Source organism: Pimephales promelas, chromosome 2, assembly GCF_988280905.1.
Source record: "Pimephales promelas chromosome 2, fPimPro1.hap1.1, whole genome shotgun sequence".
NCBI lineage: Eukaryota > Metazoa > Chordata > Actinopteri > Cypriniformes > Leuciscidae > Pimephales > Pimephales promelas.
In genome coordinates, this window is record NC_142770.1 from 13,764,195 (window position 1) to 13,789,496 (window position 25,302).

At 38.8% G+C, this 25,302-nt stretch overlaps 1 protein-coding gene across 2 annotated transcripts in view; it reads right to left on the reverse strand.

The window, feature by feature from the left end:
• tle2b (TLE family member 2, transcriptional corepressor b) overlaps positions 1-19,840 on the reverse strand; it is a 49,237-nt gene extending 29,397 nt beyond the window's left edge. For both annotated transcript variants that reach the window (XM_089116429.1, XM_089116425.1), the window contains exons 1-4: positions 19,777-19,840; positions 18,863-19,642; positions 10,147-10,244; positions 8,207-8,270 (exon numbers count right to left, since the gene is read on the reverse strand). In XM_089116429.1, the coding sequence (XP_088972555.1) occupies positions 8,207-8,270; positions 10,147-10,244; positions 18,863-18,886 (186 nt within the window). In that variant the 5' untranslated portion in view covers positions 18,887-19,642; positions 19,777-19,840. The remainder of the gene's footprint in view (positions 1-8,206; positions 8,271-10,146; positions 10,245-18,862; positions 19,643-19,776) is intronic.
• Positions 19,841-25,302: the final 5,462 nt, after the last annotated feature.

Here is a 25,302-nt window from a genome sequence, read left to right on the forward strand (position 1 = left end):
TATATATATATATATATATATATATGTGTGTGTGTGTGTGTGTGTGTGTGTGTGTGTGTGTGTTTTGCAAAAGAAACTCATGCATTGAAACTATTTTGCCTACAAAAGTAATTTCAAGCTTCTGCATATAAACCTTTAATCCAAAAGGATTTTAAGACTATGAAACCATAAATCCAGTCAAGCCTGTCCAAACTTTTGACTGGCAGTTTAAATGCAAGTCTATAAAATGAAGCATTTTAGACACATGTAGCGCTGTGTTTCAATTTATTGCATTTCCAGTATTGATCACTCCGTTGGGTGATGGATTTTGGATAAAGCGTGACAAAACAGCCAAACTATTTCCCCATCTATCTGGTCTGCTGGCACACACACACACACACAAATATAAATCACGTTCGCTGGTTCTGCATGCTGATAGTGCAGCAGGGCCGCTGGAAACAGTTCCGCTTTAAAAATCTCTTCCCAGAAGGCTATTCAGCGCCGCTCATATTACCTCCGCTACGGCCAAAAAAGGTCTCTGCATCATTCCACACCAACATTAGTTCTCAGCATGTTTTGATGTAGAATCAATCCAGGGAGAAAACGCTGAGCGACAACTCAAATTCTCACTAAAATGGGTGATATATCAGTCAATTCATTGACCTGGCTGACATATCGGTACCAACTGAATGGAAATGTCTGCATTAAAGCCGGGCTCAGACTACAGGAGTTTATAAATCTTAACCGATTGTGAAATCTGGGTGCATTATGCATATTCACAGATTTTCTTCTTTCAAACCTCAAACCTGCACACACACTACAAGATTTAAAAAATTGCTGCGCATCACACACTACAAGATATTCTTAAAAGTCCTCCTGTTGTCAATAACTGGATCACTTAAATATCACTAAAATTACATATTTAAAAAGGTTTTTCCTTGAATGTTTTTCATGTCTTAAAATAGCTCGAATGAAACTCTACACCCTTGCCTCATTTAGAATATACGCCTCTATGAATATGCAATTTAGCCCCGCCTCAACTCACTCAGACTATCAGAGATGCCAATGACACGTTGACCTGATTGGTTAGGTAGTTTGTGACGTCAAAAACGCCAGCGATTTCAAAGCGTGTTTTTGAGACTGTCTTTTGCAGTTTTTCCGAAAAAATTCTCATATTGAAATCTCATATTGAAAACACCACACAGAAATATAAACAACAATAAAAATATTGGCAATATAATAAATTTGAGAAATGAATTTAGCACTAGAAAGCTTGTTGCAGATGCAGTAGTTTACAGCATGTATTTAGGCCTAAGCTCATAACTGAAGGTGTGTGAGTTTCCAACCCGGTCTCATCCCAAGACGTCATATAACTGACGTTTTGGGACGTCTTTTGACCATACGTCAATATTCGCCTTTTTAGGGCCCCCTTAAACGTCGGTAGATGAGGTTATGGGATCCTAACTCTACCCCAGACCTAAACCTAACCCTAAACCTAACCCGTCACCTAACAGACGTTAAAGGTAAAGCGTCAGTTGTATGACGGCCCGGGATCGCCATCTACCGACGTTTAAGGGAGCCCTAAAAAGGCGGATATTCACGTATGGTCAAAAGACGTCCCAAGACGTCAGTTATATGACTTTTTGGGATGAGACTGTGTTAGAGTTTCACCATGACATGATGTTGTTTTTTGTGATTGGGTTGTTATTCTGGATATCAGTGGGATTTTGATACGCTTTTGACTCATAATGGCTTAATATTCTTTCGTTTTCTCGCCGTGTCTCATTGTTATATAAGCTCTTTCATGTTATGTGCATTCTCATTCTACACCGTGAGTGTGTAATCCCCTGAGTCTATGAATACATGTATGTGTGTGTGTGTTGTCTGGAGCAGATTGCGCACGGCATGTGGCGGATGTAGCGGGGCTCAGTGCGGCGGAGGTTCAACAAAGCCTCTCCTCCTGCCGCAGCCGTGGTGTGTGTGTGTGTGTGCGCGCGTTTCTCTTTGCAATGCATGTGTGTGCGTTAGTTCTCGGCGGTCTAACGAGAGGGAAAATGTCCCTTGGTTCAACCCGGCAGCTGTTTGCCATCCGTCGCTCGTACACACATCCTGCTGTGTCGCTGGACACTCGGCTCTTGCTGAAATCTCTGCAGATGTGTCATGTGTGTGTGTGTGTGTGTGACAGTCCACTCCTGTACTGTGATCTTCTAAGCTCAAACACATTGATTGGCTCATCCTGATCCAGTAACACTAGACAGGCAACATTGATGAGATGTAATTTCCATTGGGTTATACTCTCAGGATCATCGCATCAGTCATGACCCCATTTAGAAGCAGCCCAATTTGAACTGACTGATATAAAAATAGCCACCTCTAAGCTCCAAAAAAGGAAATACTAAATATATTTGCATTTATAGAAATAAATACTATTTTAGGTTTAGTTTCGCAAACTTCGTCAAAATGATCCCTGTTAACAAGGATCAATGAAAACGACTAAAAACTGTGTATTATTTATGCCAGGCCAGTAGATGGCGATGTCCCTTTGTAAAGAAACACAAAGCTTACAGACTAACGGTATAATTGTTCAAACGTTTGCATTTCCATACCCCCAAAACACTGTTGTTGTGTAAATAATAATCTGAAAGTAAATGAAAGATATATTATATAATATCTTTTGATTACTCAAAATACACAGATTCATTTTGATGTTAATAGTGTTGCCATAGAAACACATAATTCAGATTCCGAGAACTGTAATTATGGTAAATAGGCATGGGGTGAAATTGAATTCAAGATGCATTCCACCTGTGAAGGTCAATTGGAGATTTTGAAAGTGTAATCTTAAAGGAATAGTTCAACCAAAAAGAAAAATTTTGTAACATGTCACTCCAAACCGTCCTTTCTTAGAACACAAATGAAGAAATGTTGCAAAATGTTTTGTCTATACACTGAAATTCAATGGGGTCCAAAACAAAATTGATTGGACCCCATTGACTTTCATTGTATTGAACTTTTTTTTTTTCCTCCAAATATCTTTTGTTGTGGTTCACAGAAGAGAAAAACGAATCATGATAAGTTGTGTATTAAGAAATTCATAATAAAGCCAAGACATTATTTAAATCAGCCACAGAAAAAGCTGTACCATAAATTATTTCATCATACTTCCTTTTTTTTCTCCAGACAATAAAGTGACATTATATGAAAGCCACGAACGTCGTAAGTGACAGTGCTGTTGGCGGCTGTTCTTGAATCCGAGACTGAATTACAGTTACCTGGCAAGTTTCCTGACAGACGGAGGAAAATTGTGAGTGCGTTATTATCAGCCACACAAAACCAGAGCTGCGATTCATAGAATGCCAATTCATATCAGAGCAATTATAGATTAAGCAAATTGCAGGAAGCCATTTGATTAAATTGAATTTCAAATTGAATAAAACCTTGAATAATTGGTATGAGGAGTATGGCAAATTTCTGAAAAGCAACACTATTAACTGAAATGCAAACAAATTTTAATTTGTACAGCAACACTATAATAATAATATCTCCCATTTGCTCACATATACGCATATAATGCCTCAATTATTTCAGTTTAAGTGAAGACCTTCTCCTGTTGCTACGATTTTTCCTGAGAAAAAGATCCTAGTAATCTAGAAGAGTTTAGAAGAGATCGAGAACCAGGGCTGTTGTGTCATCAGTACTGTCCCGATTCAAAGTTCACATCTAGCCAAGTACAGTTCTTGCTCCGCCCCTTTTACTGACGATGCGTCGAGAGGTGACTTGTGCGACCTTGCAACAAGCGTCAATGGAAGAGTAGAAAACCCGTAGCCTATAATTTTAAAAATACAACTGCTATAGTTTCACGAAATGTAGTTTTAAGAGTTTTCAGGTGAGAATGTATTGGTTTAAAGCTCAAATGTGGTTTGTTAATAAAGATAGGCGACTACTTAAAAATGTTCTTCGCTGTTTTTTGGAGTTTACCAGGTGCTCAACGCTCATGTACCCCGCCTGGATCAGCCTTACCTCGGCAACTCATAAGTTAGCTCGACATTTGCCGCTGGCTCTGATGTCTCTATAATGGTTAAATATGAGATCGTTCATCTATATCTAGGGGCAATATTTGGTCTCGTGAATCCATTATTTGATCCCGGGCATATCGTTTTGGCTGAGGGCAAAGTGAAGTCATAATTTTACATATTTAAATACTAGAGCACTGACTTTGTTTGGCTGAATTGTTTGCCTGTCTTTTTTTCCTATTGTATAAGCTTTATATTTATACTTTCATAATGGTTATTTTTGCTGTTTTATGTTTTATTTTAGGCTATATTCTTGGTATTGAGAAATGCATAATAAAAGTGCAGAGGAAGGCAATATGTATTCTATGTAAACAAGCACTTCAGGTGCAATACTGCCACCTACCAAGTTGGAGTGTCAACCAGATAGTTTCTGCCACTTGCTTATTTAGGATGTTATTTTATGTGTAGTATTAACATGATAGTGACATTTAATTTAATTTTATATATATATATATATATATATATATATATATATATATATATATAGACCAAATATTGCCCAATATTATATATATATATATATATATATATATATATATGAAGAGTTCAGATGCAAAAGCCTCTAAATGCCATTTGAAATTTTCTTCTTTAATGATGATTTTTATAAAACTTGTATATTTAAGTTCAGTAATTTCACTTAAATGGCAATGATGTTATTTAAGTGAAATTACTGAACTTAAATATACAAGTTTGATAAAAATCATCATTAAAGAAGAAAATTTCAAATGGCATTTAGAGGCTTTTGCATCTGAACTCGTGACACCCCTAATCTCAACAATATGATCAGATTTGCCAAGATACCAAAGTAAAAGTCAAAATATCTCAAATGGTGCCAAGATCTCAATAAGAACTCAATTCATATTATGTGCACTAATTTTATAGCTCTACACTCTTAATGTATGTCAACAATTGTTTCATAAAAAGTTAAGAGCAACATGTGAGTTGATTGAGAGATGAAAAATGACAGCTATTGAGGAGCTATAGCTAATGAGAGCTATTAAAGGAGAATAAAATATTCCTCTAGGTCTCGGTTGTTTAGACCAACATACCATGATGGAAAAATTAAAGGTGAAAGTCCCGACCCAAACTCGCGGCATTGAAATCAAGCTAGACGGGAATACTTCAAGCCTTAATAGCTCAAAGTGAAACTGAAAGTAAATTAAATTGTAAAAAATATATACATTTTTAAATTGATTCGAAAACTATTTTTGCATTTAGATTTGGAGCAGAAATTGTGCACCGTAGCTTTAAATGGTAGTTAAAAGTCAAACAAAAAGTAAATCAATATATTGCACTGCAACTGCTGTTTGCTTAACAGTTTGATTTGTTTGGTTTGGAAATATCAGTTATTTTCCATCACAGGACATCAACAAGTATCAAAATCTCTCAAAACAGGAGCAATCCATTAGTATCATAGTTTTATTTGTTTGTTTAAACCCTCTGCACTCTTTATTTCCCTCTCTCTCTTATTCTCACACACGGCAGCACTCAAATGTTTAGCTCACAAAAGGAGTAATCGTTTTCAAATGCGTCTTATCCTTTCTGCCTTCCGGGTTTTGCCCTTCTCCCTCCTTCCCTTCATCTCTTTCTCCTGTTTTTCTTTTTCTACCCTCATCTTTTCGTCGTCGTATGTCTCCTGCTGCGTCTTTATACTGTCTCTCTCACTCTGTCAGTTCTTCTCCTCTTCATCTTCTCTATCAGCCTTTATCTTCCCCTCCTCTTTCTTATTTTTTTTTACTGCTGTGTTTCAATCACCGCTCTCTCTCACTCTCCTCGTTCGTCTTTGCTGCTGATCTCTCCTTATGTTCTCTCTCTCTCTCTCTCTCTCGTGCGAGGGCAATCTGTGACAGTAATGTTCGGAGGCGAGCAGAGAGCATCAGACGGATGAGTCGAGGCGGGGGTGTTACTGCAAAAGCAGCGCATTAGCCCCCTTGTTCCCTCCATCTTTCTATCATCGGCCGCCCCAGGGTCTGGATTACACATAACGGTCACAGAGTGACCATGTAGACGGTCGCTCATTAAAGGCTAGATCATGATGGCGCATCAGCAGACACACACAAATACTGCACAATTCCTGAAGCGAAATCATACCTCTGTCTTCCACATGAGCTTCAAAGCTGAATATATTAAGTCACAACTTTAACAAGCTTTTTTTAAGCCATAGCCTTGTTATTTATATTGCGAAATAATATTTAGGCCTATTATTAACCCTCATTCTTCCCTCGGGTCATTTTGACCCGAATTTTTTTTTTTATTTTAAATTAAGTGTTCATCCGAGGGGTCCAAGACCCTAGGGCTTTTGTCACACTTGAACCATACAGTAAATACACAAGAAAAAAGGAATCGAGGAGTGTAGTTGAAAAGAAAAAAAAAAGACCAGATCTTCCCAATGGGGGTCAATTTGACCTCCTTAGGAATGAATGGAATGTGAGGAATGCTCAAATTAAAAAAAAAAAAAAAAAAAAAAGCTAAAGCTTGACTCAAAAAATTTTTTTATAATGTCTGCATGTGTATCTGAATGCATACTGATGTGAAGAATGTGCTTAAATTACTATTTATTTATTGATAAAATCTAGTAATTTAAAGGTAAATAAATAAATAAAATGAAAAATTGCATTCAAAAATAGAAAAAAATATGATCAAAATTACTTAAAAAAACAAAACATTTTTTTTTTAAATTACAAAAAAAAAAAATCTTTCTGGACAAAAAAATAGTATAATTTTAGGGCTTCGGGTCACAAAGTGCAAGGTAAATGGTCATGACATGAGAAATCAAAACTGCCTTGATCTTTTGTACCTTTAAAACATCCTGCAATCTCATAGCCTAAATCATCCTCCTCATTATAAACTAATAATTTATTTAATCAAGCTCCAAAAAGACTCGTTTTGACATAGCAGGATCTGTGACAGCACACGGGCAAACACATTTGCATTTGACTGCCTCCAGAGCAAGACATCGACGAATAGTTATTCATCATCGCACCATAGGCCCCGCCCACTGGAGTTCAGTCGTTTAATGGCTGACATTTGCCTAAACTAGATGTGACCGTCACGTCAAAAGCAAATAAAACCCATTATTATCACTGATGCTGTCTACACTGGATTTGTGTTCATTTTCTGACATCCTCCGAAAACAGGACAAATGGAAGAGTGAAAGATGTTCACTTTGAATCGAAGAGTGTTTGTGTTTCTGTATAGACTTCAAAAGGATTCCAGTGTCGAAAACATATTTTAATCCCACCCCGGATCGTATCGGAGGATTTTATATATGAGTGGATTTTGTTTTTATAAACGAGGCACAGTGTAATGGAGAGTTCGGAAAAGAAACTTTTGTTGAGTGATGAAGCTGTCCTCTGCATTGGACCTGACAGTGAATGATTTTATAATGCTTTGTCAATAAATGATGCTTTTATATGGATAAAGTTATCAAAACACCTTACTTTAAGACCAATGCCACAATGTTATTGAAATCATTTTTGGGGAGTTTTGCACTAGTGGAGCAAGAGATAAGACTTTCAGCATTGCTCAAAATATGAGTGTGTGCGCCAGCCGTTGCACCGAACATGGTTTTTAACGCTTGAATATCATCCAATCCACTGTATCTGTTGCTTTTGATAGGCAGGAGGCTAACGCACCATCGCAAATGAGCTCTGAAAACTAGCCTATTTCATGCCCATCATCAACATATAAATCATTCACTAAAGAGAAACAAGAAGAACACGCAGTCCCCCATTTAGTCGTCCAAAAATGCGGTAAACTACAAATGCATTCAAATAAGAGGGAAGGTTGTTGAAACAAGTCTTAGTCTACATGGCAGGTCTAGTGGGCTAAATATAGCCTTCTGGGTTATCTGCTTTCTGCAAGCACTGAATTGCTGTTCCCTCTCATTATTTACATGTCTGTGCTTGCGATCTTTGTTTCTCTTTTCATTCCATCCTCCTCTCTTTCTGGCTCTCGCATCATATCCCGTCCTTCTCCCTCTCACTTTTTCATCTCCCCAACCCCTATCGTCATCCCGCTGACGTGTCCTCACCAAACACCCCCTAACATCAAATCAAACGCAATCTCTCTTTTAAATACAGAAGGGCTTTTATGCTGTATTTACTGGAGCGTACGGCAGATCTGACGATATGAGGGTTGAACATGAAGCTCACCATGATATAGTGTCGCTGCATCTCTGTCTTCTCGCTGGCCAACTTCTCACACTCCAGCTTGAGACTGTGAAAAACACGGAAGAAAAATATGAATGAAAAACACTGTAGAAAAAATATATAAATTGCGCGATTTTTAATGCTAACGACTTATTTCAACATGCTAACACGTCCCTGAAAGAGCCGTTTACATGCTGTTCACTTAATCAAAATAGTCCAGTTTACTTACACAAAATAAAACAATCTGTGATTCACTTAAATGAATCAGAATCAACCAATTCACTCAAAAGAATCAAAACAAACAGATTCATTTAAATGAATGAGAGTTAACTAATTCACTTAAATAAATCAGATCAAACCAATTTATTTAACTGAATCAGAACATGCTGTTCACTTAATCAAAACAGTCCAGTTTACTTACACAAAATAAAACAATCTGTGATTCACTTAAATGAATCAGAATCAACCAATTCACTCAAAAGAATCAAAACAAACAGATTCATTTAAATGAATGAGAGTTAACTAATTCACTTAAATAAATCAGATCAAACCAATTCATTTAACTGAATCAGAACATGCTGTTCACTTAATCAAAATAGTCCAGTTACTTACACAAAATAAAACAATCTTTGATTCACTTAAATGAATCAGAATCAACCAATTCACTCAAAAGAATCAAAACAAACAGATTCATTTAAATGAATGAGAGTTAACTAATTCACTTAAATAAATCAGATCAAACCAATTTATTTAACTGAATCAGAACATGCTGTTCACTTAATCAAAACAGTCCAGTTTACTTACACAAAATAAAACAATCTGTGATTCACTTAAATGAATCAGAATCAACCAATTCACTCAAAAGAATCAAAACAAACAGATTCATTTAAATGAATGAGAGTTAACTAATTCACTTAAATAAATCAGATCAAACCAATTCATTTAACTGAATCAGAACATGCTGTTCACTTAATCAAAATAGTCCAGTTACTTACACAAAATAAAACAATCTTTGATTCACTTAAATGAATCAGAATCAACCAATTCACTCAAAAGAATCAAAACAAACAGATTCATTTAAATGAATGAGAGTTAACTAATTCACTTAAATAAATCAGATCAAACCAATTCATTTAACTGAATCAGAACATGCTGTTCACTTAATCAAAACAGTCCAGTTTACTTACACAAAATAAAACAATCTGCGATTCACTTAAATGAATCAGAATCAACCAATTCACTCAAAAGAATCAAAACAAACAGATTCATTTAAATGAATGAGAGTTAACTAATTCACTTAAACAAATCAGATCAAACCAATTCATTTAACTGAATCAGAACAAACCAGTTCACTTAATGGAATCAAAACAATTTGATTCACTTAAATGAATCAGAATGACCTCTCAGAATAACAAAGCAACTCATTTAAATTAATAAGAATAAACTATTTCACTTAAAGAAATCAAAACAATCTGGTTCACTTAAATTAACTTAAATTATCCAGTTTACTTAAATAAATCAGAACAAACCAATTCATTAATATGAATAATTCAATTTACTTACAAGAATCAAAACAAAAATGACAGAAAATGGCCAAAGTTTAGTCATAAATGGCAGAAATTTATCTCGTTTCGTGTCTTAGGTCATCAGTGCGTACTTACATTTACGAGTCATTAAATCATGTTTAATTTGGACTTCTCTGTGCATGCTCTTTGAGGTGGTGACCATAGACCAGCATTATATGACTGACAGACAAGAACGGTTTGACCTAAAAATATCAAAATTGAAACTACTGCGGAAACAAAGACACCTACATCTTGGATGCCCTTGAGGTAAGATAAAACATACCAAAAATGTATTTCAAAGTCAACTATCCCTTTAATTCATCGTGTCCAGCCAGTTATCAGCCTGTGGAGGAGATAAATCAGCTTGTACGATCTCACCTGTGATACTGAGCCTGAAGGAACTGGAACTCCTCTTTAATGCGGTCCAGAGTCTCCAGCACAGTGAACTTAAATGACTGTCCAGGCTGCAGAGGAACCTAAGGACAGCGAGAAAGAGAAGGCTTAATAATCAGTAAACAGCCATCACTCTGTGCTGGGAGATTGGACTGGGTAAATTCATTTATCAAAAGTGACTCATTGAAATACAAATGAAAATGTGCTCCCACCACATTATCTTTGACCTTGGCCCCACTACAAACACTTCATGCATTTTTAGTAAGAGAGGAGAGAAATTTTGATAACAGCCGCACTTCTATGGGGTCGTGTTCACCCTCATTCTGCAAAGCTCTCACAAGATTTAACCCAAACTCTTGGTAGCCACGAATATGCCTTCCAATCTCAAGATCAAATCATTCATTTTAGATAACCAGCTACGAGTATTCCATGGAAATTGTACCGTCAGATATTCAGAATTCAATTTGTCCTTCCAAAAATTCTATACAAACCTAGCATGTTGATCTCTACTTATTAATAATTACAGAAAATGCATTTTACCTAAACCAAAAACTATAATGGTAATGCAGGCAGTTCACTAAAATGAATCTGAAATCTGAACGAACCAATCAACTTGACATTGACGTGAATCAGATCATGAACCAGTGTAGTCCGATTATTGAACAATGAATCTTATGAGTCACCTGTTCGTAGCGAATCAAAAACATACAGCTTAACCAGCGGAGTCTAATCCCAGAAAGAGCCCTCTTGATTGGTCTCTTTTTATTGAATCAAAAACAAACCACTCAACCCAAACTAATGACTCCTAAGAGTTCATTATTTTAAGTGAACCAAAAGAGTACAGGCATCTGCATCTTATATGTCTATTGACCTACTATATATAAGAATAGAGTGTGTGAAAAGTAGTACGTCTGAATTTGCAGCATTTATAAAACAGTAAAGTACCCAGATGATTTACAACTTCCAGTGAGAATCTGAAGTGTATATCCGATGGACACTTAAATATCCCATGAGGCCACGGGAGAGGAGTTGAGAATAGCAGAGAAGCAATTGACAACATGACGGATGTAGTACACGTCCGAATTTCACTCATACTACATAGAACATACTTTTTAACAGTCACACATTTATTTTTAAATTGCAGTATCTACTGTAAGTAGAGAGTGTGTGATTATGGATAGAGCTAAAGACTAGTTTGATTCCTGAATGAATGATTCTTCTGAGCAGTTATTTTTAGTGAATCAAAAAGACTAATGAATCATTTGCAGAGATTACTGAAACAAGTGCTTAGTACTCTGAATCGTTTAACACGTTACCATGTTTCCCACATCCAAATCACTCTGAAAACATCACATGTGGGCCCATCTATGAGCAAGACCTAATCTTTAATCTGATCCTACTTCTCTTCCTCATTAAGACCTGAGTCCTTTCCTTTGCTATTTTTAAACACGTTTGCCATTCTGTCAGCTGCTTCCTAAAATGGCCGCCTTTGTCCTGCACTCCTCCGGGCTTCCAGTTCCCTCTCTGAAGCTCGCTGTCCGGTGAGCGGCTGAAGATTGGCGGTTTCAGTAGGAGCTTAATTAGTCTAGACAAGCGAAATTCAATTAAATTTCAATTAGGCTAACGGTGGAGGTCAGACACTCGGTGAGCTTTCGAGTAATTAAGCTGAAGGAGAACAGCTGACTAGATGAGTTCAGTACACACCCCACACAGTGTTTGTGTGTGTTTAGAGAGAGAGAGGGGGGGGGAGGGCGAGTGAGCTCCATCATGATATCCTTACTGACCCTCAGTCATTCAAACACGTGTGTGTGTGTGTGTGTGTGTGTGTAGTAACTATCCCGAACGCCACACAACAATATTGGAACCAGGAATTTAATGTAATTAGAACATTTAGAGGAAGTGTCTCATTTAAATTACTGTGAATAATTTCTCGAAAAATATTCCATTTTTACATTTTCTGAAGGGAATGTGTTGTTTCTGAGCCGAACCAGCTTCCACAATGCAATGGTTGCTAAGCATTTGCTAGGGTGTTGTGCTGTGTTGCCATGGTTTTTCCATGGAATTGGGCTAATTTTACACTGTCGCCGCAAGCTTTTTTTAGTCCGCGGGATGAATCGACAGTGTGGTGCTACACGGTTGACAGGCTGTTGCTATGCAGTTGCTAGGATCTTGTAAGGCGTTTGCTAGGATGTTGTGGGTGGTTGCTGAGGTGTTGCTATGCGGTTGATAGTGTGTTGTGGGTGGTTGCAAGAGCGTTGCTATGTAGCTGTCAGTGTGATTCTATGCAGTTGCCAGGGTATCATTATACAGTTGCTAGGAACTTCCTATGCAGTTGCCTTTTTGTGAGTGGTAGCCTAGGCATTGACAGCAGAGTTTAGCTCAAATGGTGTGGGTGGTTGCTAGAGTGTTGCTATGTAACTGCCAGTGTAGCGTTTTGCAGTTGCCAGGGAATCGTTATACAGTTGCTAGGAACTTCCTATGCAGTTGCCATGTTGTGAGTGGTAGCCTAGGCATTGACAGCAGTTGCTAGGGTTTTGCTCAAATGTTGTGGGTGGTTGCTAGAGTGTTGCTATGTAACTGCCAGTGTGGTGTTTTGCAGTTGCCAGGGAATCGTTATACAGTTGCTGAACTTCCTATGCAGTTGCCATGTTGTGAGTGGTAGCCTAGCCATTGACAGCAGTTGCTAGGGTTTTGCTCAAATGTTGTGGGTGGTTGCTAGAGTGTTGCTATGTAACTGCCAGTGTGGTGTTTTGCAGTTGCCAGGGAATCGTTATACGGTTGCTAGGAACTTCCTATGCAGTTGCCATGTTGTGAGTGGTAGCCTAGGCATTGACAGCAGTTGCTAGGGTTTTGCTCAAATGTTGTGGGTGGTTGCTAGAGTGTTGCTATCTAACTGCCAGTGTGGCGTTTTGCAGTTGCCAGAGAATTATTATGCAGTTATCATTTTGTGAGTGGTAGCCTGGACATTTACTGCAGTTGCTAGGGTGTTGCTATGTGGTTGCTCAGATGTCGTGAATGATTGCCATGGTGTTGCTATGCCATTGTGGGTGGTTGCCAGTGCACTGTAATGCAGATGCCAGGGTGGTGGTATGTGGTTGCTGGGGCGTTGCTGCACATTTGCTGTACAGTTGACGTGGTTACTAGGATGTTATGGGTGATCACCAGGGTGTTGCTATTCAGTTGCTCAGATGTTGTGGCTGGTTGCTAGAGCATTGCTAATGCATTTTCCAGAATGAAGATAAATGGCTGCCAGGATGTTGCTATACAGTTGTTAAGGTGTTCTGGGTGGTTGTTAGGTGGTAACTTACCGACCCAAGAAAAAACCTGTCCTATCAGGTCAGTGATTTACATCAAAACAAAGATAATGCTGAGTATTTTATGAGCAATAGTAATTAGCACTGCAAATAACAACAAATAAAACAAAACAAAGCACCTTTCCTTGCTTTTAGTAATAATAAAAATAGATTAGTTCGGACTATTAAATTGGAGGGATTCACAACATGCAGTACAAACATACATGCAAAACTTGCATATAAAAAAAGAGTGTCTGTTTAGACACAACAGTGTGTGTCAGACAGAAGGAGGGGGAATCCTGAAATCCAAAACTGATCCAGTTAATCTGGACGGAGGGGGACGAGGCAGACAGCAAGCCATGTGGGACAGCAGCTAGTCAATCACAATTTAGACGAGCTGCAGCAGGCTAGCCTAGAATTAGTGGAGATTATCTTCTGAGGGAGGTCAAAGGGGGAGAGAGAGATGAGCAGATCCCATAACAATGGTGGGAAATGAAATCTCTCCCAATCACCCACACTGATCTCTCATATTTCACTGCTCGAGTTGCTATTTTGGATACTCAAATCGGCTTGAAGGAGGAGCGACGCCGAAAGAGGAACGACCGAGACGAAAACAGAGCAGTTTTCAGCTTGCATCTTTGCAGACAGGCTGGGATGGAGACATCCATGAAATAATCATCCGCTGGTGAAATATTTAGTGCGAAAAGGCGCACGAATAGATGAGGATCACCAGAGAGTGGGAGGAAGAGAAGTGTCAGTGTGATCTCGGGAGGATTTGGGTGAATGTGTGAGTGCGTGTGTGTGTGTGATCTCGCACTCTAAAAACTCGTCTTTCTTTCCTGCCCAGTCCTGCAAGACCTTGTCTCCACAAACCGACTACAATTCCCAGGATACAATCATTTCGAGGTGCTAGACTTCATCAGGTACACCTCAAACCGGCTCATTAAACGACCTGAGAGAAAGTCCTTCCACTTTTGCTCATCATATCTGAAGCTTTCCCCTGATCTTAAACCCCATTGAATGCTGGACATCGGGTGGCTGCTCAGGACTATATCTTGGCGATTCACTGACAATGCGGCTCTGGAGTGGCTCGCTTTGTGAGGCAGAGTAAAAGCCATCGCTGTCCAATACTGGATTAGGAACCGTGGATTGGCAGGCAGAGAAAACACCTTTTATACTTAGTAAATCAGCAATGGATTGAGCTGAAAAGAAAGAAAGAAAGAAAGAAAGAAAGAAAGAAAGAAAGAAAGAAAGAAAGAAAGAAAGAAAGAAAGAAAGAAAGAAAGAAAGAAAGAAAGAAGTTTCTGACAAACACAAAAGAGAGACAATAAAAGAGTGTGAAGATATGAAACCAAGTTTAACATCCAAATGTGGCCAGAATAAAAACATTTATTAAAACAATACGGCAGTGAGTAAAAATGAGCAAACCAGCTCAAACTATCATTAAATGAGCATATGTGAATTTTGTGGCCATGGAATTTGGCCACGTTTTTCACTTGGCCATCACATCAGTGCAACAGAAAGATGGCATTCACTCTCAGACATGCACACACACACACACACACACACATGCAATAACACTCTAAAAACATGTATGAATATGGTGCAAATTCACACTTTGAAAAAAACGTTACAGAAAATCAGAGAATGTATTGACTATCATAGCAGATATAAAGTCATGAAGTAAGGCCATGTGTCCACCAAAGCATTTTTCCAGGCGCCTGGCGTACGTTTTCAATTGTTTTCAATGGGAGCGCCGCGTTTTTTCAACGCCATGAGCGTAACGAGGCGCTGAGCGTTTTTTTTTCACGCTGAAGCGCCGACCGCCCAGAGTTTTTTACTGGTTGCCGAGAGTTGAAAAATGTTCAACTTTGGATAAAACACAGCGCTCATCACTGTCACTTCTTATCCAGCCGTCCAATCACAGTGGAGGAGAGGCGGGACTAATCCACACTGACCAACTGTCACAATATTCTTTCTGTACAACGACACCAACCAGCAGAGCTAACCGAACAAAATGGATGAAAAATACATTTTTAGTATGAAACAAATTATCTGCGAAATCAGTTACAAGTAAACACTGCTGCGGATATTCTGTATCAACGAAACATCTCAACGGAAAAAACGCTGCGCCTACGCTAACTCACGACCAATTTGTACGAATTTGTCTAAACCCACGTAATGGTTAGGTTTAGGGGCGGGGTCAGGGGTAGGTCATTCGTACGAATTCATACGAATTGGCCAATTCGTAAAATATGTACGATTTAGCAAAAAAACGTACTATTCGTACGAGGTCTTACGAATTGTTACGAATTAGCCACCTCGTAAAATTCGTAAGAATTCTGCCAGAACGCTCTCAAGCGCCCAAAGCACAGCGTCTAGCATTTTCAGCTGGATAAAAACGCTTTGGTGGACACACAGCCTAACAAAACATTTTTCAGGTGCCAAATTTATTACCAGAACTAACTTAACGTTTAGTTTGATTACGAAAAATCTTTCTTTTTTTTCAAAGGGTGTACTTTTTAGTGAATCAAAAACACTAATGTAATATAATTCTCAAATTGAATACTGAACTAATTACTCACTGTTTTTCAGTGAATCAAAAATATTCACTTCAACCAGATTAGAACAATTTGCAAACAAATGACTCTTATAAGCCGGTTTGTGTTAGAATACAAAGCGAGCAATGTAGTCTGATTCCCAAACAAATGCTAGCCAAGATTTTATTTGGGTGAATCACAAGCATGACCTTTTATATAATCTGATTCTTGAACAATGAATCTTATGAGGCGGCTCTTTTTAATGAATCAAAAATACACAGCACAATAAGTGCAGTCTGATTACCAAATGAATGAATCTTATTAACCGGTTCTTTTAAGAGAATCACATTTCTGATTGAGCAGTTACTGGCTTATTCTGTCTCGCTCACTGAACCACTTTTATCATATTTGGAACTAAATGACGAAACGTTGATGAACCAAGGACTGCTGAATTTTCTCTTTATGCCATCTTTACCATTAGATCATGAGTTCAGCAACCATAAAATGTTCTCATCCTGATACAACACAAAAGCACCTGCCAAGAAAGAGCCATAAATCCACACACTGCAGACACAGGTAGTGTTAGCAGGAGCGCAAACTCGCCTCATGTGCTACATGCGCTAACACACTCATATTACAGCCTCTTATTTGTATCGGGTTCTTGTTGTGTCAAACATATCCACAGACCTCCTGTGCAGACAGTTCATGTTTCTTACACCTCACACATGACATCTATGGACTTCTCACCCTTAAAATGGAATGAATACCAGCATTGCCTAGATTCTTAATATCCAGGCCTAAAAACAAGCTAGGTGCGTTCTGTAACAGTCGGAAACTGAAGGTGTGGCTGCAGCGGATTATGAGCTTTCCCTGCCCAGTTTTTTTTATTGTTATTGTTTTTGGCTCAGAAGCACGGAGGACTGTAAACCTCCTCATTCCACCTTCCAATCGCCCTGCTTCAGATAACACTAACCACAAAAATCCAGTGGAACCAATTACCAGTCCACCCGATGCAGTTTGCCTTGCAAATCAGGCTTAACCCTTTCAACAGGCAGGTATGTGCAGACTCCGACGCATGCAAACACACTCATTTCACACTGATTGTCTCCATCTGATTTGCACTGCATGGTGTTGAACAGTTAAACAAAACCACTGATGGATCTACCTCTGACTACTACAACTTTGAGGTGTGCTGTGTGAATGCTAAGCAGTTCTAACTGGTTTTTCTAAGGTGTTTTGGTTGGTTGGTCCAAGTAGAAATCAGTATACTCTTACAAACAAAGGTTCAAACGGGAGTTTTAGCCATAGAAGAACCATTTCGGGTTCCCCAAAGAATATTTCAGTGAACAGTTCTTAAAAGGACCATATTTTACACTATAATACTCTAAAGACCTTTTCCACTATAAATAACCTTTTGTCCAATTAAACGTTTCTATGGATGTTCACTGAACCACAGATGGTGGTAAAGAACCCCCATTTTTAAGAGTAAGTATGAGCAAAAGTAACAATGATGCTTGGCTTAACTACTGTAGAATACTCACACACATGGACTTGATTTCTTAAACGTTAGAGACCAAGAAAAGGTGTAAGCACTTGTAGGCGATGTTTATGCATGGTTACACACACAGACCTTTCCCACACCTTTTAACTGGTGTAGGTCATGTTTCACAGGCCATAAGGGTACAAATAAAACATTGCTGAAGATTTCACTGGTCCTTTGGAGTTTGTTCTCTGTATCATTATAACACACATTCAACCACTCTGGCTCGGAACCTCAGGGCATGTTTGTTAAAGGAATGTAATGGGTTGAAATAATAATCTAATCATCATAATAATATACATTTTTAAAAATCCACTGACAGTTATCTACTTACAGCTGAATCTCTCAAAGAAATGTTCCAGTCATATTAAGGCAAAATTAAATTGAAAAAAAAAAAGTTTTTTTCTCAGGCAAAATATAATGCATTTAAAGACAACAAAATATGCATGAAGTCTCATGAATAAATTCCTGTCAACTCAAAAAATGAAATGAAATTAACAATGAACTCAATCAAATGCAAAAAATGATCCTAAAATGTTTTTTACTTAAGATTTTAAGGTGAAATATGAACCTTTCTGGACATTTCTTGATAGTTTTTGTGAGATTCACCCTTACAACGGAGGTCTATGGGGCAAATATAACAACAGGCACCAAATCAGTTTCAAGGGACCTTTCATTCATTACTCAAAGTCTTCTTTGCTGAGGTCTAAATAAGGTGAGGGAGAAGTAAAATGGACTTTGTTTTTAATCTAAATTAGATTATTCTGGATATTCCTTGATAGTTTTGTGAGCTTCACCCTTACGATGCAAGTAAGTCTACGGGTGGAAATGTACAACATACACACTAAATCAGTCAAGGGACCTTTCATTCATTCATAAACACAACTGATGCCTTGTTCTTTCATGTATTACAAGTTTAGGCTTGTACGCTGAACCACACTTAAAACAGGCTGCAATGTAGGGTAGATTCTTTAGATTCTAGAAACATCAATATTCCAAAGACAGATAACAAATAAACTTCCCACAGTGATCCCTATCCAACCCCACCCATATATACACACCTAAACCACTCTAGATTTGCCCAAATTGCACTGACATCTATTAGATGGGGTGTTGAGAAAGGTTTATTTCACAAACTAATAAAGACACACATTGTGTTTGATTCCTCCCACACAACTTTCTATCAACTGGCTCTTGAGGACACCTGAGTGAAGCTGAATGTGCGTATGTGCGGACTGAAAGCCTAAAGAGACGTCTCTCTTACATCCAATTGCTTCATCTGTCCCATTTGTTCAGGATGTGGGAGAACGAGAGAGCGTAGCACTTACCGGGTGTCTGCCCTGCGGGTACATGGTCACCGGAGGGATGCCGGTTTGACGGCCAACGCGCTGACCCTCCGAACTCCTGTGTTCCCACTCCACCAGGGGAAAGATCCCCGGATCGAGCTTGGGAACCCGGCTCGGTCCTTTCTGAGCCGCTGAAGGCTGTCAGCACATCTGACGAAGGGTCCTCCTAAAACAGATCCCCTTACTCACACTTAGACTGGATTCCCCCCCCCCAGAATTCCCTGACGTCCCACTCCGTTACTGTCCGGCTCTCAGTCCCCACAGACAGGGAGAAGCAGAGAATTCAGAAGAATCAAGTCCAGCTGTCTTGTCCTTCTGCAAATGTCCCCAATAAGCAACAAAAACAAACACGTATCTCCATTCGAGTGTTCCAACCTTGTAACAGTATCTCTAAACTACAGGGGCTTCTTTGCTGAGGTCTAAAAAGGCAAAGGAGAAAGAGGAACGGGCTTTGTTTTTAATCTAAATCTAGAGAGGAAGAAAAAACAACACACAGGAAAGCAGGAAAGAACAGCAGGTCACTGGAAGATCCAGCAGGCTTTTCAGCAGCGAGCCCTAGACTGTAATATATTGTGCCTGTTGGCTTCAACACAAACACGACAGCCTGCTCAAGCTGCACTTAAGGTGGACCAGGCGAGATAGATAAAGGATAGCTTGACGGAGAGATAGAAACAGAAATAGATACCAGTACATGCACACAAACAAATATACATGATCGTTTCTTTGAACGGCCAAAAGATTCATATCATCATACAGATAGACCTATAGGGGAAAAAAAAAACACAAATTAGATATCTCAGTTGTGTTTCCTAGATTAAATGGAGAGCACATTGAGACCTGTTTAATGAGTACCTGCTTATATTTTTAAACTGAAAAGAAAAAAAAACAGCACTTACCGTAATAATCATTCATGTCTTTTCTAAAGCAGATCTCAATGTCTCAAACTATGCTCAGATTTGCCAAGTCTGCAATAAAAAGAGATTTCGATATGCACTCAAATATCATCATCATCATCATCATCAAATGTATATTCCTTATACACATTTTGTCTTAAATTTATTCTTTGAAGAAATATCAGAGAGAAAATTCATACTTCAGTGAGGTCTCAAATAAGTCTCCTGAGAATTAAAAGAGCAAAATACGCAATGAGTTTTGCCTCAAGGGGAGAAACAAATCAGAAAACAAGGGATGTGAAAGAAAGAGATTGGGAAAGATTCAATTTGTCAGCAATTCCCTGAGGCACCGTGTCCAACCTCATATTTGCACGTACGCCTCTGACAGAGGAGCATTTATCTGCCCTTTGAGAAATAAACTTGAAAATTTAGTTGTGATTGCAATACTCACGTCCTTGATTTATCCAGAATATATTCTCTTCGTTTACCACGTTCTCATCTCTTCATCATTCTCTTGTTCTCCTCTGCCATGCATGATCTCTGAGGTGTCTCTTGTTAGTCATCCCTCTGTCTGCGACACCTCTCAGGTTAGGTATTGCCCTAATCGCCTTTATCTAATTGTGCGGATTAGAAGGGTAATTATTCACACGACTCTCTCTCTTTAACCTATTACTGAACTTGTGAAGCTGGCTGAGAACAGACAGACTTCATGGAAATGACCATCTTGACAGTAATCTGCACTGGTCTGGTTGGGCTTCTGCATCCTTAAAATAAGATAAAAAAGGATAATTAGGGAAAGAAGAACTGGATGATGTATAAGAATGGCTGCGTTTACAACTTATTCTGACATTTTGACATATTTTGTCCTATCTATCTCTCTATATACCATCAATAAACATGGTATAAATGGGCTTGTCATTTAGAAATGTACCTGTATGAACACAATTTCCCACAATTAATCAAGTTCAGCATCTGATTCACATTTGATCCGAATCAGCACCAATGGCAATTCTTTCCCAAACAATGAGATACAATGTTCCATGCATGTAATTTCCAAATAGGCTATATCATGTTTACTAATATTGCAACATATTTTATAAGTCGTATTTGTAGAAACTTAAGCTTGTAAAAGATAAAGAGGCTGCTAAAAACATAAATTGTCGACTGTCCTGACAGCTTTCTTGACCAAACTTCGGTCTTATGTTTACCTAAATATGAGCGGGAAAAATGACGGAAATACGCACAGCAAAAGTCTCGTTGTATTTTATTTATTCTACTTATTTATTCGTGTTGTAGATATAAATCAAGTTATTTCGATTTTAAAAGAGTAAATTACACGAGATAAATCACATCCCTCACCTTTCTGCAGACCACCTTAAAACTTGGAGGCTGTGGAGCGCTCTCCAGTGGTTCACTGATTGGCTGTAGCGATTCGACAATCTAACCAATCAAACCTTCGGGGTCCCACGTTGGCGCTTGACATCAGAGATTACAACGGACCAATTGCTGCGTTCGCGGCCACTGATTGGTTGCGGCCGGTGTGCAGCCCAGTCTACAGGGATTGTGGGCATTGAAGTTCCGATTATTCCGCGCTCCCGCCTCCAGCTGTCAATCACGCCGCAAAAATGATCTGCTAATGACTAATGAGAAACGTGATGACTGCCTAGAACAGTTAACCGAAATACAAATAAACACTCTCTTTATTCGGTGAGTCATAGTGGCTCTATAATAACATTGTAAATTAATGAGCAGATTGTTTATTTTGATATGAAAATTCGGACATAATTGTTCTTCTTCCGTGCTGTTCTGAAACCTGCATGACCCGGACCCATGACCCCTGGAACACAATGGGAGTTATTTCATCTTTACCATGGTACACTATTTTTGCTATGGCTGCATAAAATTCACTGTAATATGGTAACAATGTTTGTAAAACAAAATTTAAAGCAATATACTAGCATTGTTACAGTGAGATGTGTGCATATGTAGGCCTACGTAAGCCCAATGAAAGGAAAGAGAGACAACCTTTGTCAGTGAGTATCGATTGCTGTGATAGATGGGGTCTATTCTTTAACTGAACTAAGCTGGGATAGCGAGCGAGCGCATCAGTGTGGCCCGGCCTCCCATCTCTCCAGTAATTAACTGAAGGCTTCACCTGTTGTGGCAGCTTGAATTAGAGTAGCGTCTCGCGCCATCAAACACCACACAGCCTTTCCTCAGTCATCTGCCTGTGAGCGTGTCATGAACTACAGATCTTTACTAAAGATGCTGCTTTTCTTTATTTTTTCACACTCTCTGCTTCGGTAATGTAGCCTACATATCATTTTTACAACACACAGACAGACCTTTAGCAAACATATGGCTATGCCAATAATAGTCCTACATTGAGACCAGCGTTGTGCCGAATTCTTACCCCCACCAGATTATCACCCCTCGTCCCCATGGTTAGGTTTAGGATTAGGTGTGGGGGTGGGGTTAGGATTATGCAATCAGGTAGCAGTTTCAAACAATAATTTGGTAGGGAGTCGAATTTTGATCAGGGCAGTCTAAAGCATGGGGCGGGGCCCAGTGCGAGGTAGCGGAAGCAGGTCCCCCCCCGTCCGATAGCGTTCCTGGAGGTGGGTACCGTCAGAGACTATTTATATAGAGACATAATCTCTAATCTCAGAATCTCACAATTCTGACTTTATATTATGCATTTATATCATGCATTTCTGACTTTATAACACGCAATTGCAACTTTATATCTAGCAATTCTTACTTTATATCTCGCAATTCTGAATATAACTCGCCACTTCCTCAATCCTTAATACAACTATATAGGAAAAACCCGTGAGACCAAAGATGGTGGTTGTATGCACATGCCCCACCCCTCCCGCTGGAAAGCTAATCGTCTGCTTTTAACAGTCAAGCCGGGACACATTTAAGCCTATCGTCTGGTTCCACCGACGCATGCGCACAGTTGAGGTTTGCGACAGCGGAAAATTTGTTGTTTGAAAAGGCGGCAGATTTGTATGGAAGCTCGTTTCCGCCACTGAATAAAAAGTAAAATAAATAATTGTGACTTTTTATCTCGCAATTCTGACTTTATTTCTCAGAATTGCAAGATAAAAAGTCACAATTGCGTGATATGTCGCAATTGCGAGTTATAAAGTATTTTGGAAGGGCACATATTTCAGAAATGGGTTCAAGTATGTCACCCGGATTCGCCAAGTTGACCAACAGACAGCTTGGTTAGAAAGAGACTTCTGTGCTTCATACACTCTTAGAAAAAAAGGGTTCTATATATGTAGCATAGGGTTCTTTACTCAACTCCAAACGATATTTAATGCTAAAAAAGGTTCTAGAATGAGAAGAAAGAACCTTTTTGGCACAAAGGTTCTTTAAAGGCTATTATTCGTTCATATATTACATTATTCTGCAACATTTTGTAGTATGTAATTAAATTATTGTTTGTTAAACTGTTATAACTTAATAACTTAACTTAATATCACATTTTAATCATGCTGATTTTGGAGGATAAAAACTGAAAAGGCACTCTTCGTCTGATATTGATTAATTACATTTTTTAACCCACAGATCTTGAATTTTGTGATCATTCACGTGCATTGCATTTTAGGGGTTCCAAATACGTAAAGCGATTTAGAACCTTTTAAGGTTCTATATAGAACCTTTCCTTCTAATAGTGTACATTGATACTGACAACAGACACTATGTTTATATGCAGCCAATAACCCATTCAAAACCAGGATATTAGCAATAACCCGGTTGCGAACGGCCATGTAAACACCGGCAAAAACCCGAATATGCTCATATCCCGGATTTTAAAAACCAGGATATTATACCTGTGGTACCCCTTTTTCTAACCCGAATTTTGGTCATGTAACGCGTATCGGCATATCCCCATAGTGATTTGTGTTCTGCTCATGTTCTACTCGCAAGGAATCTTGGTCTTTTGAGTAGAGAAACTTCTCGGCGCAAAATCCGTGTGCAGTATACCGGAAGTAAACATGGCGAGACCAGGCGAGACACAGCACAGCACACTTTTGGAGCGAGCGTTACCGGCATCAAAGCGCAAACAAAGGCGATCGCTATCTGCCCGAACTATCCATTATCCGCGTGCTGCTGTTGTTGTTGTGTTTGGATACAGGAAGAAGAATCGTAAATGACGCATATTGCGTCTTAAGGTTGTCCGTACGTCTAGACGCTAACCGCGCGTCGCTGTTTACATCGGGATATTGCAATTCCATGTAGAAACTCTCTCTGCTCACGCATGTAAACGGGTTATTCCTAATGTTTCAGAAACGCGAATAGTGACCTTAACCCGACCATAACGCGAAAATTGAGCTGCATGTAAACGTAGTCAATGACATTGCAGACCTGCCATAGTAAGACATTGTAAAAGTAGTATTACAAGCAGTTGTGAATTCATTCTTGCGGCCTTTGCAAACAACTTCTAAGCAAAAACAAATTGCTCTGTCAAAACTTCAATCATCCATTTTGGCCTCAATGTAAACAAACCGTAAAGTCCTAAATCTAACTAGGTTTCCACACGTCTGAAGCAAACAATCTTAAAAACCTGCTGTATTTTTTTGTGGAATCGCCATTTTGTGATGTGAACACATGATGTCGTAATTACAACTTGCAAACTCGTTAATACGAACTTCCCTTGAGGACTTGAATGCAGCACATAATGATATCCACTAGCTACTGTATAACCTTGCAGTTACAGGAAATAGAGGACGTTCAACATGAATTATGACCGATCTTTTGCTGTCCTAGAGGGTGATGGAGCTGAGTGGAAGATTTTGACATTGTGAGACACATTTGCAAATTGTGTCATTTCGGAGACTACAAATGAAAATGAATGTACTGTACATCGATATGTATTAAAATCATCATGAAATAGCATTTGTAACCCATTTACTTTTGTAATAGGATGTGAAGGTAAAACAGGATATTTAAAGAGGGGACGAAAATAGGACTTTATCCAATAGAAATTGATTGGACTGTGAGTGCTAAGGTCACGCATACGTTATGTTACCTACAACAGTAGCCACAAAACTCTTATCTAGTTTTGGCTAATTATCATGAACCAATGGCCTAGGTGACGTTTAAAAGAGGAGTAAGTAATATTACATTTGAGACAAACATTTATTCTTTACAAAAACATGCACAATATGACTAGGAACATTTATAAAGAAAGAAAATAGGGTACATTTTTGTGTGAATGTGACTGCAGTGAACAAAAACGGATGCTGAATATGTCAATGGACACTCAATCTCGGCTGCGTTTCTAATTTCTCATCTCTCTTTCTCTTTGGCTTGCTCTGGTGCATTATGTAAGTGTAAAAAGCACTGTGAAGAACAAAGGTTCTTGTGACCAGATGTAGTGTGTGTGAGAGAGAATGGAAAGAGCTTGTGAAAGAAAACAGGGTTTGTGAAATTATCAACAGAATGAGAGAGAGGAGAAGAAAGATGAAGAGAGAAAGTGTATGCGCTCTGCCTGAGGGCCAGACAGTGCGAGTA